This window comes from Callionymus lyra, chromosome 1 (genome assembly GCF_982586985.1).
Source record: "Callionymus lyra chromosome 1, fCalLyr1.hap1.1, whole genome shotgun sequence".
NCBI lineage: Eukaryota > Metazoa > Chordata > Actinopteri > Syngnathiformes > Callionymidae > Callionymus > Callionymus lyra.
In genome coordinates, this window is record NC_141818.1 from 11,842,981 (window position 1) to 11,861,115 (window position 18,135).

The 18,135-nt window shown below is 39.3% G+C and overlaps 1 protein-coding gene across 3 annotated transcripts; it reads right to left on the reverse strand.

The window, feature by feature from the left end:
- Nucleotides 1–7,035: 7,035 nt before the first annotated feature.
- plekha2 (pleckstrin homology domain containing A2) lies at nucleotides 7,036–16,677 on the reverse strand. 3 transcript variants are annotated; one of them, XM_087793698.1, is made up of 11 exons: nucleotides 16,499–16,677; nucleotides 13,538–13,719; nucleotides 13,383–13,439; nucleotides 13,184–13,232; nucleotides 12,007–12,104; nucleotides 10,228–10,422; nucleotides 10,075–10,143; nucleotides 9,929–9,999; nucleotides 9,117–9,180; nucleotides 8,304–8,381; nucleotides 7,036–8,234 (listed from the first exon to the last, which is right to left on the reverse strand). In XM_087793698.1, the coding sequence occupies exons 2-11, from the start codon at nucleotides 13,676–13,678 to the stop codon at nucleotides 7,803–7,805; spliced, it is 1,254 nt and encodes a 417-aa protein (XP_087649824.1). In that variant the 5' UTR covers nucleotides 13,679–13,719; nucleotides 16,499–16,677; the 3' UTR covers nucleotides 7,036–7,802. The 3 variants fall into 3 exon arrangements, with proteins under 3 accessions (XP_087649824.1, XP_087649832.1, XP_087649814.1); XM_087793706.1 differs by lacking the exon at nucleotides 16,499–16,677 and adding an exon at nucleotides 16,292–16,434; XM_087793688.1 differs by lacking the exon at nucleotides 16,499–16,677 and adding an exon at nucleotides 14,082–16,052.
- Between the last annotated feature and the right edge of the window lie 1,458 nt (nucleotides 16,678–18,135).

Sequence of the window (18,135 nt, forward strand, 5' to 3'; positions counted from 1 at the left end):
GAAATTGTGGAGCTTTTTTTTTCAGCCTCCTCTGATGACAGGAATATCCACGCGATCCCACGCAACAAAAAAACAAAAACAAGAAGGTATCAAAATCCCAGCATGTGTCCAGATGAGGTGAGTTACTCCTCTTCTAAGATCAGATCAGAGATGCGCTGATGTCTCCCTCGTTTATCTCGCTGCTCTTCTTCGTGCCCTCTCGGTCCCAGAGACAGCCCCGATTTGAACCCACACATCACATCCTTCATTACAAATGGAGTCAGCGCTTAGACCCGCCCACTCCTGCCTCTCCTGCTCTGCCATTGGTTGGTTCTCAGCATCGGTATCTGCTGCACACAAACCATCACCGTGGCTCTGGTCCTTCGTTCTTACACACACTTATTCATAGGAAATAGATTTATCTTCAATCAATGCCACAATATGATCCCTGCTTTTTTTTGAAAAATGTTGTCTGAATGGATAACGTTTCCCAATAATGACGCAATAGTTGATTAATAAAAAAAGAGGGGGAATAAGCGAATAAATACATTGGTATATCCCAATCTACAAAACAGAGACAGATTATAATTCATTTAAAAAAATACATATTCTCAAATTTTCAAAATATGCAATATAACTCAAAAATAATGAATGGATACAGAAAATCAGATTATAAATTGTTTCAATTACATTATTGTGACTCGTAATAATTTCATCAACAGTGCACTCGAATCCACGATCTAAAACATTGAATTTGCCAGGATTTACACGCGCATTTTGACACTCCGAATTATCGTAAAATCAGTCAAAAACGCGCAACATAACAGTGAAACTATTGCAAGTTTGTCAAATTTTTTGTCAGCTAGGAACGTTCTTTGATTTTATGTTTCTGATGGGACATTTTATTTATGTAACCTTTCATAACTATTTAGCGGCAAAGGCGCTGTTTTTCATAATATGTGAAAAGCGTATTTCACGAATAAATGCAGGAATTACGGTTTTATTATGAAGCGATAATAAAGTATTTTTGTATATTTCGAATATGTGCAACAGTTTTTGAAGCGCGCGTGGATCTTATCAGGTACTGATAAAAAGATGACTTCTTAAAACACACATTTAGAGATAAACTGTTTTAAAAAATCATGCTCGGAAAAAATATGGACGGGGGATTGCTAATCTACAGGCCCTAATCTCGCAGACGTCATCTGATCGTGGAGATTATGGTCTGGCCGGAGGAGTGTGTGTCCAGCGGGGCAGCAGCGTCCCCCTGAGTGGATTAGTCCTGATGAGGGACCGGGACTGAGGGTGAGTGGGAGGTCAGTGTTTCCACGGGAATGACGCAAAAAAAACATGTGATCGTGGGTGATAGTAAAACAAAATATATATATATTTGCAACAGTGTTTGGACGTAAATTTCAACACCATGACGAGATGAGCAGCGCGTGGGTGTCTGCGCATGCGCAGGGCGCCCAGAACGCGGCAATCAACTTTCTCACATTAGCTAATTAATTGAATCACATGTCGCGCTCTGTAAACGTCATCATTTATGTGACTCATCCATTCCGTCTGCTTCAACACGTCAGTCCCGTGTCAACTTCTCAGAGCAATATGATCCTGATTCTCTGTGATTTACCACCAACGCTCGTGTTAATGCTGTTTGTGGATGTTTCGAGTTGGTTTTTAATTTAGATCGTTTTAGTGTTTGCTTTGATACTTTCACTTTTTCAGACTTTAAATAATTAATCTGTCATATTTGAGTGAGTGCGTTGTTTTCTTCTTTTGCGTATACTACACAAATATTTGCAAGGTCATTGTTATTATTATTATTATTATTATGAATCCTCCAGATTTGACCACGTAACAAATAAATACATTTTTAATAATAGTTTAAATGAAAAACGTGTTTTTGAATAAGATTGATTGACAACCAAGCAAAAGTTTGCACCAAAAAGTGTTAATAAATAAATAAAATATTAAAAATTCACGCAAAGTTGAACAATTATTAGCATAACTTAAATTTAGTTTTATCTACTTATATGCAGTTGAGATAATATATTTAAAAACACATATAAACCTTTGCAAATATTACCTGAAGCAAAAATAAAATGTAAAAAATAAATCAACAAATTGACATAATTTGTAGGAAACAATTTAAATGTTAATATACTGTCATATTGTTTTAATGTCCTTCACAAAAACTCGTGCAAATTTCTACTGAAAAAAAAAGTTGTTTTAATTTTTAAAAACTAGGAATACTACTTGAAATAATGCAAATAAGAATTATTTGCATTATGTTATATTTAATTATTATTAACTAGTAGCAGTAGAAGTAATAGTAGCATTTAAAGTATTTTATTAAGTCAAAGTTTATTTTTTATTTAAGTTTTGATCTTGTCATGTTTTAATAGTAATAATTATCTGAAGATGCATCTGCATAGAAAAGTAGTTTGATTTGATTGTATGTATTTTATATTTGGTTTAAAATGAGAAGTGGCCTGACAAATGTGAGAAACGCATCTGGAATAAGACTTAATAACACTTGACTTCTTTCGCTGTGTTGCAACTTTTGATGTCAATAAATCAGAAACAGGATCTTTTGCAAATATTGAACATCTTCTCAGAATGAATTACCCCGACACTCCGACTGCACCAAGTTTGAGAGTCGATATTTATCACGGTCGGAGCGTGCAGCTGCAAACTTCAGGATGTTTTCACAGCGAGCGAGGAATAATATCAAATCTGTGCTGAGCAGCTGTCAGGCCTGTGAGCAGGAGTGAGACGAGAGGGTTTCAATAATTCCTGAAATGAGGTGACGCTGGCGGCTGCGCTGCTCATTATTGTCCCATCCTGCCTTCAGCTGACTGGGCCCTCTGTTCTCTGTCTGGAGGAAGTGGTGAGGGGGTCCCAGACCTCCTGCACTCAGCAGGTCTGTCTCACACACCTTGGGCCTGGCCATTGTGTGCGTGTGTGTGTGGCATAAGAGGGCAAGGTCAACCCATTCCTCTGCAAACAATCACATCACACAGGGCAAAATACATTCCAACCCCCCTGACTTTGGTGTGTAAGGTGGTCTGATGTGGGAACTGCAGTGGATGGGGGTTTGGCCCTGGTCCAGATGGGGCCTCGGGGTCCAGATGAAGGAAAAACCTGGTCCATATTAATAAGTCTTCATAATCCACATGTTAGCTTTGACTTTGTTTGCCACAGGCTGACTTGACTCACGTTTCTATTTTAATGGCTCAAAAAAAATCATAATAATGTATTAATAAATAAATGACAACGGTTAACTGACGTGATGCTTTAGTTGTCATTAATTCACCGCAACCCATGCACCCTAAACTGCAGTGAACCTATAGACAGCATGGTGTTCCAGGTCTGCAGTGGTCAGTAGTATCACATGTGTGGAGGGAAGACAGAAACACAAGCTGGCCCTGTGAGGAGATGAATGATACAATCCTAACCATTACAAAGAGGTCAAGAGTGTGGACTTAAGTGAGAGTTAACACACATGGAGGAGCAAGTTTAAGTGTATATTTACTTAAATATCTTGTTCGCTCAACACTACAGTCCATGCACTGACACCAGACCTGGTCAAAGTTACCACATATGGCCCTTCAACTGTATTTATGTATTGTATGGAAGCTAACAATTGTATTTTATCATCAGTTTTTTGTCCATTTTGTGAATATTATCTGACCCCCAAAATATTTCAGTAAATATTTAAAATGATACGTAAATAATTTAAATATAACAAAATGTAATAATGTAAATAATGTACTTAAATATCAGATTTATTTTGAATGGAAAAAATATTTATATAATAATATTTGTAGCATATTAAGCCTGGTTAGTAACAGTTTTTCCCCTATTATATTAAGGATCTTTGCTCCTTTATTTATTTATTTATTTGCTTAATGGCCCCTCACAACAGTCTGTATAAAATGTGGCCCCTGAGGAAATTGCCCGCCACTGACCCTAAACCCTACATGAGTTGCTCACAGCGACTGTAATTATTCCATGTGGTGTTTGAGGAGATAAACGCTGATGAGTTTTGTCTCATGATGACTATTCTGACAAATAAAAGTGGAGAGTTGTTTGTGTTGTCACTTGTCACTATGTTGTTGTGATGACCTGGCGACCTGCCATGTTGAACCAGTTCCCCCCAATGTCAAAGCTGCCTGCCGGAACCACGAGCCTGCTCAAAACCACCTCGGAAGTCCCGTAAAAAAACCTCCGAGTCCAGGTCTAAACTTGAGTTCTGTACCTTCGAGCATCGGTTGAGGATGTGTGTGTGTATGTGGTTGAAGCGCGCCGAGGATAAGCGGGTTTATCCTGTGGCGCCCTCTGGTGGCGTTTAACGTCACAAAACAGCTGTCACGGAAAACAAAAAGGAAAACAAAATAAATCATTTTTGACAGAAACAAAACAAACAAAGCACTCTGACCTCATCATACACTCTGAGAGAGTCTAGCGCGGCAGCAGCAACACAAACATCTCATCTCTGCAGTTTGTAAGTCACTTCTAAAGTCAGCCACTGTGAAAACATCCAAAAAGTGTGGAGTTAGTCAAGTGGGAAGATTAACATTTAAAATAGTAAAGTGTTTGTCTGCCCTGAGTCACGTCTGTCAATCACATGTGGGACCAAAGTGCCAAGTGACCTTTACGTCACGCTTGAGTCCAAAAACTCTGCCCCGAGGCTTCTACTCTTTTGATTCGATGTCAAGATGTTTGCCTTCTTCCCAGAGTATGCATTGAGGTGAGACATGAAAGTGGCTACACAATGGCTTTAGAAGCATATAAGAGAAGGTAGAGGAATCTCACTGACATCCAGTGGTACAACTATATACAGTATAGTAGCAAGTTGTATTAAAACCTATAGCAGTTACTGGTTTAAAGATACTAGCAGCAGCTTCACTGGTTAGTGTATCAGACGTGGAATCGTAGGTTGTATCAGGAGTCCATGAGCGTGTCTTCCGGCTTTTAGATTTAAGAAGTGTAACTAGGCACAGACAAGACTGTATATTTGCTAAATAATATTACAGTATTTGTCGTAACACACCTCACAACAAAAATAATCAAATAATAATTTAAATCAGGTTCTGGAGTAAACATTTCCTCTTTCCTTTGCTTACCTGCTTATTCTACAATCCAGAAACATACAGAGGTTAAACTCTGTGAAGGATTGTTGACATAGGTGTCTCCAGCCTTTCTGGGCTGGATGGGAATGATTAGTAGATTAAAAAGAATAATAAAAAAAATATGGGATGTGATTTTAGGACGAGACCATTAAACATATTGTCTGTGTGTTTGGAGTGACCCTTGGCTTATTCAGTCAATTACAATTCATGGTTTAATCAACAAGCCCATGAAACTTTAGTTTTGCAGTTCGCACCACTTTTCGCCAAAAGCCACATTTTTGGCAAAGCAGTGTAGATGAAACTACATGGCTCCTCTCAAAGAAACAAAGTTGACAAAGAAAAAAGATTTAACAACGACTAGACAGAAAAAGATCTCCTCAAAGCAAAAGACAGAGCCATCCCCATGTGCCTTAATGTCTAGTATATTTCTGGACTGAGGGAGGAAAGTGGAGTGCCAAGAAGAAACCCATGAAAGCATTAAATAAACATAGAAGGGAGGACCCAGGTTCTTGCTGTGAGGTAACCATGCTAGGAAATGTTGATGACAAGTAACTAATACTGACTTCTCACTTTAGCAATTCAAACACATTTTCCTAAATGAATAAAATGTTGAGTTTGTCAGAGAACTAGATATAAATTCAAGTCCCCACACCTTAAGAATGGTTACATTTTTTAAGGTTTAATTCAAGATTTTTTATTAATGAAATTAAATTAAAGACCAACTTGATGATATTCCGAAACTTGTTTCTTTCTTACATTTAAAGTATAATTTAACCCAAATTTCTATCGTGACATAAAACTTTACTCGACCGTGCTGATTAAAAGAAAACACTATACAAAACCATAGTGCTTTCAGCCTTGAACGGTCAATTGTCTTTTAATTAATTTAGCTCAAGAAAACATCCCTTCTCAGAAGTTGCTTCATGAACCACGTTGTAGAAGTAGAAACGTGACATGCATTTGCCGTTTATTAGTTCTGTTGTAATTGAGCTTCAATCTATAAAGTATTCCTCTTAATCTTTGTGTTATAATTAGATTCAAGGTGGCCAAAAACAAATGTGTTTGTGGTATCCCTTGTGTCTCTACGTCGAGGTGAACAACCTTCCTGGCTTCCAGAAATACATATGCAGTGGTGGAGGCTGCAAACACATGTTTTTGGACCCTTTGATAACACAATAAATAAATGGTAACAAATACTTTGAGATTTGAAACCAACTTTATTAATGCAGACACAGGTCTTAGCTTAAGATGGACTGCCTTTAAAACAAAAATGTGAAGGGTGAGTGATGCCTTTTATCATTACAATCCTCCGACGGCAGAAGACCGGTAGAGGTTGCTGGTTTCAGCACTTCCTCTCATTCAAAGTAAATAGAAATTAGACTTAAACTCATTTTGTCTTGAACTTGTTGTGCATCAACTCTCACATCAGTTAGCAGCTTTATCTAAGGAGCTTAACTGATCGTCTTCCTGAACAGTTATCAATGTTCAGCATAACCAGCCAGTGACGCATGTGCACGTTTCTGCTTGAATCTCCTCGCATCACCTGCAGGACTTCCCAAATCACTTTAACACAGTTGACATTTCACAGAGTCTGCAGGCTTCACGACTGAGTTTGAACTGTTTTTGGCGGAGGAAGAGGAGAAGAGAGGTCAGGACACTGTTTGGGGCGTTCCACCCAACGGACTCGAGCGCTGGACGTGTGAAACTCATCATTTATCACGACCCCTGGACATGTTTGCAGCCGCAGCTGTGTTGGAATAGACGGTGGAAAAGGGCAAGTGATTGACCTCTCCATGACCCGACCTTTCAAAAGCAAACGTGGACATGTGCGCTCTGGAAACTTTAGTAGACGATGTGTAGAACATGGACCAACACTAAAAAATCCTGAACTTAAATCACTCATCAGGGACAAGAAAAATAAAAAAAACGTTATTTTTAATGAACAGGAAATCAAATTAAGAGCATGTTCAGGCAGACAGGTGAACAAAACAAAATATTATGAAAGAGTTGTAACATTTACAGATACCTTTTGTAAGTTACAAGACATGTTAAAATGATTAGGAGAGTGCAAAGTTTTTTTTAACAGAAGGTGAAACACATTTTAGGTTAAATTAATTAACCAGCTTAAAAAAGTACCGATACAAGAGCTTTTGTGTTATAAAAATTAGCATTTGCTGTATAATTAATCATTTTAAAAATAACTTGAAATTGAAATCTTAACCAACACAAGTACTGTGCCAAAAAAAGCTCCATAGTTTGTACCTTTTAACACCTGAAAGCCACCGAATAATTTCACTGGATAAGACTGGTGGTGAAATGCTTGTTAATAAAAGCAAATGCAAGCTGGAAAACATTTTTAAATACTGTGAATAGTTTTTAAATGAATGGAAAAGTGCAAAAGATTAAAAGATGTGCCATACATTTTAAGATTACCTTCAAAATGATTCAAGTTTCTTAAGGAGGCGACGCTAAAAAAAAACAAAACAACAACAACTATTCCTCCATCATCCTCATTCACAGTGACGTGAACGTCTAATACTGGTCCCATTTCATCCATTCAATACTGCCTCACGACCTGCAGGGGGCGCCAAAAAACAGGCACTTGTACTAGAAGGCGATCACAGTATTAGTTCACTAGTTGACGACTATCTTAAAACAAGTACCGACCGGTCGAACGACCCGGAGTCAGACGTCGGTCGTCCGGATGCCGTCGTCGTCCAGGCTGAAGGGGAAAGTGTGAGGCTGCGGCTGCGAGCGGTGCCGACGCCGCGCTCTGGCCGCGTCGCTGGCGCCCGACAGCATCCCCAGTCCGGCGGGCGACGTGATAGGAGGCGCGCTGACAGGAGCCGACAGGGAGTTGGAGGAGGAGGAGGTGGAGGAGGAGGTGGAAGAGGAGGAGTGGGAAGGTGCGGGAGCGCAGCTGAAAGCGCAGTCGTCGTCGTCTCCGTCCAGGATGAACGTGTCGGCCGGAGGCACCGGCGTCCACGGCTGCCAGCCCGGCGCCACGGACACGGACTTGCTCAGAGTGGGTCGTCGGTCCTCGCCCTGGTGACCACGGTGGTCGGAGGAAGCGTTTTGGCTTCCATAGGCAGACGGCGCTCTCTTGAATGGATGGCCCTGCAAAATGTGGGAACACAAATTCTCGGTTAAACAGCCTGAAGTCAGAGGAAAATGTTCTGATCTTACCTTCGGTGGACCTCTGAAGTCCTGAATCTTCAGCTCAATGTCTCTGATCCAGGCGTGCATCTCTTCAGGAGAGTCGGTCTGTGGAGAAACACCATCAGCCTCCAACTTTAGATCCTCCATTCTACCTCCACAATGCTAGCTAGATTCTAAACCATCAGATCCCCCGTTTTACACCAAAGAAGGAGAAGATATACATTTACCAAATTAAAGTTTGAGCTGTACTGTTATAATACTGTAGAATCCTTGGATGTGTAGTTAAATATCAACTACTTAATATACAAATAAAAACTATTAAAACTGTGCAGTGTTACACATCAACAACAATCCATCTCCATCTATCTCCTTGGTTCATTTATGTAAATAAAGTGGTCCAGATTAGGTTATTCTTCTATCAAGACTAAGCATCATATTTTAAATAACCAGCTGTTCTCCCATGGGCAAGAACATAGTGCTGCTGTTGTTGTTGTTGTTCAGGTAGCAGATGGCCCGGTCCACAAAAACAAATGTGTTCTTAAATTAATAAAGAGTGTCACACATCAGCAGCAGAGCATTTAGAGAGAATGTTGCATACAGTACAATTTTTCAACAAAAAAACAACCTGTGTAAGTGCAGAAATTGACCCATCATTAAATATTCTTTGATAACACAACGTACTTTGTTACGTTTCCATGTTACAACTTATGAACCTACATTTAGTTCTTCATTGTAAACATTCTGGGATAAAGCCAAACTATTATGTTCTAGCTCTTGGCTAAATACTTGATTTGTGTTCCAAATATATTCAAATAATGTAAATATATACTATGTAATTACCTGGATGTAGAACGTTCTCGAGCCTGTGATGATTTCAAACAGGTTGTCTCTGAGCAGCAGATCACTGAGGGACACAATTGAACAACAAAACCCTTTAACAAAAGCAAAATATGTTGTCAAATATAATTGTTGCATATTTAGAATTATTGTACAAGATTCAAAACACCAAAATGACATCCAAACTAATTAAGTTATTTGCTACGAACTGCACAGCAACGTGGGTCAGAGACCAGCTAGCCTGGAGTTTGAAAGCAAGGTTAGCGAACAGTTAGCTCGCTGGCTAACTGAGTAGCTAGTCAGGTAAACGCTTCCTAACTAGCTTTCCAGCTAGAGTTGTATTTGACATATTTGTGTAAATTTACTTATTCTTTTTTTGTTTCCCCCCCAATCATATCAACTGTAGAAGTTAGAGGTTTGCGATCTACGAGAAGTTGGTTAGCATTGTTTAGTATTCTGAGAAGTCTAGTGTGTCGAGATGTTAAATAAGCCTTTTGTCAGCAACATTTGTTACATCAATATCACCAACACACTGCGAACAAAAAGACGATCAAAGTAAATGAAGAACATTGTTATTAAAACTTAACTTAAAACAATATGAACCAACATTAGTATTTAAATATGAACGACTCAAACAGTAATTTTAAACTAAAATAGATTTGCTATATACATTTTTTAACGTTACAATATTAAGAATGTGACAAAAAAAAAGTAATTTTTTCTACCTAATCTTTTTTTTTTTTAGCGTGTGTTTCTCGATGATTCTTCTTCTACTAAACAAGTAAATCATGAATGTCTCTGACAAGCTAACTCACCCTGACTTGACCAGACATTCGTGCGCCTTCAGAATCTCTCTCAGAGGGATGGATCGGAGCGGGTCCTTCTCCTGAAACAAAAAAAATCACCCAATTCTAACAAACGTTGACAAACAAAAGGTCTCTGAAGACAAATATTCGCCCACCGTCTCAGTTTTGTAGTAACAGACGGAGGTGTGGTCCAAAGTGAAGAACCGTCTCTTCCAGCTTTTTCTCTGAAGCGAAAACAAGGAATTTGTAAGAGTTAGTTCCAGGTTCTCTCGTGATTGCCGAGGAGCACATCAGGTAGAGGTTCTTACCACGTTCCCTTGCTTGACACAGTAGCCACACTTCAGCACACCTGGTCTGGCTCTCCCTTCCGCCTCTTCCCCTTCGTTCTGGATGGGCGTGTGCACCACCACCCCCCCCACGATCTCCGCCTTGTAGGCATGCTGCCGCTGTTGGTCGCTGTTGGTTGAGCTCACGTTGGGACGTGAACAACCAGATTTTGGAACCTGGCAGAGTAGAAATAAATGAATGACTTGGACTTCAATCTTATGAAAAATAAACATTTTAACTAATTTGCTAGTGTCTTGTGTCCATTTTTTTTTCACTTTCACAAATCCATCCCGTTTATTCTGCCACAAACCCTCTTTAACTTGAAATTCCTGTTTTTCTTTTCTGACCAGGACTGAAATGAACTCTTGAGTCGACAAGAAGTTATGCTTCCAAAATCCTGTCAAACACACTCAGCAGATTAATTTTTCCATTTTCTTTCTGCATAAATCTCTCAAACAACTTTATTACAAACCAAAAACCACAGGGTTTTTCTCTTTTTTTGAAAACATAACAAATATTTTAACCCTTAAATCACAACTCGAAGCCTGGGGGGGACCAAATCCAGCCAATATTTAAGTGACCCAAAATGATAGTAAACTTAAACAAATCTATATTTAAAGCTTATTTGTAGCAGAAGCTTAAAGGCTAACATGCTACATAGACAGTCACCATCAGACGCTCATCGCAAGCTAGTCTACCATCTGCGCTAGGAGCATGTTAGCCTTTAAGCTTTTGCTACAAACAAGATTCAAATATAGACGTGTTTAAGTTTTTCCAGAAATATTTCTCTTGTTGAGGTGTCACATGCGAACAGTATTTGGAAGTTTTTAAGTTTGTTTTTATGGGATGACGATCACTGAGCACTAGTCACTACATTAAAATGGACATACATTTTTACCTGTAAATACACAGATTACAAAATAATCCCAACCCCAACTTTCCGGTGAGTAAAAAATGAGTGAAATTGGAATATTGCTAGACTACCCCTTTTAGTTGCCCGCACATAATTTAGTCAAAAATGTAAGTATACTGACTAGCAGTATAGTTCATGAGAACAAAGTATCATGGGTGAGACGCACACCAATTGAAAGTATCACCAATTTATAGCAACCAGTGAAAGAAAAGATAAAGAATTAATCTGGAAATTTGAGAAAACAAGAGTTTAGAATTCAATAAAAATAAAAGCCTGTAGTGACCTGCGTATATGTACAGTATATTATTTAATTATTATAAGAGGACGGCCAGTTATTGACAACCAATGTACAGCATTATTTGTTCAGCCTGTGACCCAACGTTCTGGACCAGTTTGCTGCCCTTGAAATGTCAATTTCAATCTGCTTAGTTCCCTTTATTTACATTAAGTTTTTTCACATCTGTCATGTTCATTTCAATATTGCAACAAAAATAAAATCTTCTTTTCATTCATTTATAGTTTTGTACACAATCTTCTATTTGCATTGCGGTCGTTCACTTAATAAACGACAATATCTATTTAAGTCGAGCGGAAACGCTGCAGGGTTTCAACACTTATTAGACTGTTGGAAGGAGAATAGACTCTGTCTTCAGAGACTCTCACAATCAAGAGGAAGTGAAAGCAGAGATGCTTCCTGTCGCAGAGAGCAGGTGAGAGAAGGATGACTTCTGCCACTGATGCAGACGCAAACTGCCTCCACACAGTTCGACCAAAGATGGCCGACACATGGGCGACATGGACAGATGGATCAGTCATGAACTAAAGTGCATGTGTTTGCTGAACTCACCGTGATCTTGCTGGCCTTGTTGAGAGCAGCGACCCAGTCCTTCATGTCCATTACATCGTTGGCCTGCAGGAAGTATCTCCGGGACACGGCGTTGATTACTGGGAACACAGGCCGACATGAGTTCTACGAATTCCCACAATGGCCGCCCTGTCTTATCACCCCACCATGAAAACAATCCTGAACCATGATCCGAGCAAACTGATGTCATTTAGCGAAACACAAGCCCACTGTTCCATGGCTAACGTTTGTTTTTGTTATCCAAGATTACAACTTGATATTAAATATGCGTTTAATCAATGAGTAGAGCATAATAATCTCTCGTACTCCGGACGGTTCAAGCAAGTTATTTTATTATTGTTTTCCTACCAAAGAGCTGGTCATTACTTCTGCTAAGGAGGTCATTTTTGGTTCCACTTATACATATGTCAGTGTTCAGATTTACCACTGATGGTGACAATCTTTACATTTCATTGTTTTCCGAGGTTCTAAATACTGTGCACAAGCTCAAACAACTCTTCTAAATCCGCGTTTAGCAGTGCAAAACTTGGTCAAACTCAGTGACACAGGGGGCGGGAATGTTTTGACAATGCAAGTTAAAAACAAATTGTATATTTACTGCAACAAGAGATACGAGTAAGTGAGCTCTGTCTGATGATTTTGTCTTCATGTTTTCCGATTTATTCTAATCATCTTCCTTTAGCAAACAAATGCATTTTCTCTAACATAGGTTTTATTGCGAAGTCTCTATGTAATTTTAGACCTCAATGATCTCCAATCATCTTTATAGGTCATGAAATTAAAAGCAACCATCTGGCGAACCAGATTTGGAGCCCAAAGAGTTGAGACAATCCATGAGCTAATAGAAGGACAGAAATAAACAAATGTTTTTTTTCTTTGCAAAGGACGGATCCTACAGATTAGATCATGTGAACCACAAGACACACTAAACTTACATTTGATGTGAAGTAAAAGGATGACGCCCTTGAACTGTAGACTGAAGTATAGTCACGGACTAATCCTCTTAATAGTTCAGTTTTAAATGTGGTTTTTATGGGCAAAGTGGTCATGAATAAAGAACGTTCCATGCTTTTGAAAAACAAAACCATAATCTAGTTCAATGTGTCACTTGAAAGCACAAATAATGTCGTATAAAAAACAGTTAAATGTCTCGACTCACCGAAGCAGAACTCCGTCTTGGGTTTTTGCTTCGCGGTCGCCTCGCTCACCTGAAGACAGGCGTGAGGAAAAAAAGAAAGATAACGTTTGTGACTCAGTGTGTCCAGCGAGGAGCAGCTGAGCTCCAGATGTGACCGTCTCAGAGACGCATCTGGAAAAACCTCGCTCAGCATCACATGACACGTAAGGAGATATCTTACCTTGGAGATGTATGTGAGTCTCAGGCTGCCCACATGGCTGGCTCCGCTGGGCAGGTTCTGCATGGAGAAGAAAAAAAACAAACACAACTTGTCATCTATCCAGAGTCCAAGGTCGAAAGATTGGTCCATTGGTTCGTGCAAAGTGTGTGCTGCACCTGTGGGTTGTCCATGTACCACAGCAGCACATTTCCCTGCGTGTCCAGGATGAAGTATCGCCTCTGAAAACGACTGCTGTTCTCCTTCTCCTCGATGTCCAGGAAGCCACAAACCCGGTTCAGCCGGTCCACGTACGGCATCCTGCTGCTGCTGCTGCTGCTGCTGCTGTTAGCGCATATCACTGACACACACAGGAGCTCAGATTAGACGCTAGTTAAAACAGTGAGGAGCAGCAGCTCATGTTAATAAAACGCATTTTCCATTAAAGAGGAAGAAAGAGTGGCGCTCGCACTCAGCAGTTTTTTCATGTGACGTGAGAGGCCGTGCAGCAAAACCCCGAAGCCAGAGGCCTCCACCACAGCCAAAAATTACAGGCTGCACTCAAGATTTGCAAACACGCACATTTCCACTGGCCAGAGAAGATAGAGATGGTGGTGAAGGAGGGAGGGAGGGAGGGAGAGGGAGAAGAATTGAGGAGGAGGTCAAGATGTTGCGGTCATTAGAAGACGGTGCAGCACATGAGCTGCTGGCCAACTGACTCACTGGAGTCAGCTGCTGCCATTCATCCGTTCATTTATCATCTACCGACTGCTGGAGGACATGTGGAGTTGAAGGACATCTGGTTTAGGTTGAGCTCCGAAAAAAAAAAAAGATTAGTATGAATCTCTGGAGGATTTTAAAATCCTAAGATTTGTTCCTTAAGCTACAGATGAAATATAAAGATTGGAGCCAAAAGCGTTTTCCACAACGTGAATTTCAGGGCGAAAGATAATGTTGCGTCAAGTTCAGTAAGGACAAGAACTGCAGAGGAGAAATAATAGGACTTGAAAATATCAACATTCCTGGATTGTTTGAGATGCAAATGCTTAAGATCCTGTTGACAGGCAAGATAATAAAAAGCAGGAAATTAGTTTTCAGAAAGATAATCCTTTATTTTTACTTTCCAATGTGTCATTTCCTTTTCAAGATTTTTTTTTAATGTTAAAAAATATTTCTACAGTGTAAAATGAGACACAAGTGTGTAAGTTTAGGTTTAAAATAACTTGTGTGAAAATGTTTATACTGTTAAAAAAGCTGGATGATGTTTGACAAATATGTCATGACCAGTGGGAGGTTCCAGGGTGTAGTTCTGATCAACTCAATCTGGAATGTGATTTGGTATAATAAAAAAGCTAATAGGAGGCGGTGCCGTTAAGGGTTACATATTATTTGTTTTTTTGTCCGAAAATTCCTACCAGTTTTGTTTTGGTGGCTGGCTTTTGTACTCCGACAAATAAGGGTCGTCATGTTGTGTAATCAAGACAAGATTGTATGGGTTTGAAGTATAATATTTACACACACAAATGATCCTTTCCTCAGTCGCTTTCATTTTGAGAAGACGAACAAAACAACAGATGCTCTATGAATATCATGACATCACCACTTCTCGTGGAGTTTAGATAAGATTACTTCTAAATCTTCTAGGAATGTTTCCCCAACTGCTGCAGAGCTATTTGACACACTTGTCCAGAATCAAGGTTCGAAATAGGCCATCTCTAGACTTATAGCAAATTCCATCTGGAGAGAAATCCCATAAACAAAAAGCACAGCTAGTACTTTAATACGTTTGGTAATGGTTCTCTATGTGCCTATTAAAAATCTTCATATCCTGAAAACTTCCAGATGCAGCGAGAATTGTTGGACGTTAAATGGCATTAATTTCATTCAGAATTTCAATTAAATAATCTACGAACCAGTTCATTCTCAATAGAAAAGTAATAATGACTAGAATAATAACCATTCCAAATTATCAAAGGGTTAGTTCACCCAAAATACAAACTCGTCAATTCAAAATGTACGTCCATTTTAAAGTATCTCCAGGTTCAAGACACTTAAAAACAGCCAAATGCCTCAGTGGTTCTCAAGTGTAACGTCCCTCGTGTATTGAAGCCTCCAAATAAACACAATAATAAATAAAATAATTAAAAATATACATTTGTTAGAATTATAAAATGAAATATGTCTATATGTTGTGCTGTGGCAGATGTTTAAATGATATACTTTTAATGCAAGTTTTGATATATTCCGTCCGTTTCTCAAACACATTCTCACACCAACAACTATCAATCAGAAACAGTCAAAAGAGTGTTTTGTTTACCGACGACCGAGATGAAATGAATGATTGACCTCTCGGTTTGTCTAGAGCGGGTCAGTTGATGGTGTTGCTAGGTAACACAGACCTCCATTTTCTTCCTGCATATATCCCGGGTCAGGTTGTGGGGCAGCTGTCCAAGCAAACTAGCGTCTCCCCAGAAACCTGCTCTTATAAGGGGGGTGTATGTGGGGGTCACTGAGCCATGAAACATTAACTCAACAACTAGAACCAGAACCAGAACCAGACCTCACAAACCCATATCAAACTCCCCAAAAACAATGACATTAATTATTAAAGCAGAAGAGGTTCCTTTAGACATGTTACGCTAAAGTTAGCCTTCAATTATTAACAAGGAGGTTAATGTTGCATTCTGGGAGATAAAACTTGAGAGGTTCACAAATGATGGACTTCCGGCCAGAAAGTTAAACATTTTTAAAACTTATGTTACTAACATTTTGTATAATTCTATGTCACTGAATTCGTATCTTTACCTCCGCATATAAAAGTCACGACAATTTACGTCAAACCAAAAAAAACGCGACACTTGTGGCATCAGGCTGATGACGTCACAAATACAAACTTGTGTTTAAACAACTTGAGGTGCAGAGAAATAACTCACGTGCGTTTCAGAAGAATATACTGTACATGTAAATAAATATATACAATATTTATATACATGTACGAGCAGAATGGCGGTCGTGACAGATGCACGACGGTGACACCGACAGTTACTCAGCAGCACCTGACAGACTGACACACGAGACACGACCTGCCACACCTACACGCACACGCACGCGCGCGCGCACGCACGCACGGACGCACTCACCCGCACGAGTCTGTCGAACATCGCTGACGCTGAGTTTCCGCGACTTTTCTCGCAACTTTTCCGTGACTTCCAGTGGAGTTTTTGGAGCTGAAGCGACCGCGCCGTGTTTTCCGGGGTCGGTTATGAACACAAACACACACACACACACACACACACACAGGGAGAGACACACACCAGCCCCGGATGTGATCTGCGGGTTCCTCCTCTTCCTCGCCTGCCGTGACGTCACAGGAGGAAGCGCCACTGGCCTGCAGCAGCTGACAACAGACAGACTGACAACAGACTGACTGACAGACTGACGACAGACTGACAGCTGCGACCACGTTTGTCTAGCAGTTGCTTCATCATACAAAAAAAAAACAACAACACAAAAACACACATAGTTCATCTACACACTGGAGGAGACCTGGGCAAAGTCTAAAGTCTAAAATGATAGACTATGTAACTAAGTATTTATTTATTTTAACATACACCATAACATGTTTTTATGACCTTTCACCCCTTTTTCTTTTTGTAGTATTTATTTTTCCTCACAATAATCTGAAGGTCAATTGAAATATTTAAACATAAAAAAACATTAATTTACATTAATTAAGTAATTAAGTAATTTTTATTTATATAGCGCTTTTCCAGACCAGGGTCACAAAGCGCTTAAACTATCCAAACAATACTCAATAAAGTATATACTTTAAAGGTAAAGATAAAACTGATAACACAACAGGAGTTCCAGAAAATCAAGGAAAATAACAATTATTTAGCTTAAGTTATAAAAAGTCCTGGTCTAATGACATTTTCTCTCTTTTTTTTCAAGGTTTTTATTCATTATTACTGTTGCCTTGACGACTTATCAAGGTTAGAAAAAGAGTGTTGGGAGTATTTTACTAGGATTTCAGCTTGAAGTTCTGAGAACACCTCAGACAGCGAACACATGTGCGGAACCTTTTGTTGACCAGGAAATATTGAGATCCTCCTTCGTCACACTTTTCTGAGAATACCGTCCATAAAGTCACGCGCCTTTGTGTGAGTGTGACGGTGCAGTTGTACGTGGAGTGTGTGTTTTCACGACCACACACTCAATAAAAAAAATTAAAAACTGAATGAAGTTGGTCACAGACCTGCTTCCCAGGAGGAGTACACAGGACACACCTAAGCAGAGACTCTGCCCTGCATGAATAATGTACCGATACTAACTAAGTTATAGTATTGAACATATGTCATCACTTCTTCTGTTGCAGTGACACATTTAAACGTCGCTCCATGTTCTCTCAAATGTTCTGCTGTCATTATGTCCTTATAAGGCTTCGCTCAGCTCTTCATGAAAACTGTCCTCTGTGCACAGAAGCTCCATAACTTTACTCTTTATTGTTAGATTTGTCATTTTCTAACTGCTTTACCTACTTTTAAAACTGATATTACTTTAGTATTTATCTTGTAATCTCAGAGAGTTAAATTCATAATTGCTTATTTTCATTTGTTCTATGTGTTTGTATTTGTTTTTTGTTGTATTTAAAATCAAAATGTTTATTTATTTAAAATAAATGATCAAATAAATCCTCTCCTGATTAAACTCATTTTATTTATCAATTTTATTTTAAGATGTGTTGTTGTCGGGTTAGAAACATGTCTTCCTCATTGGG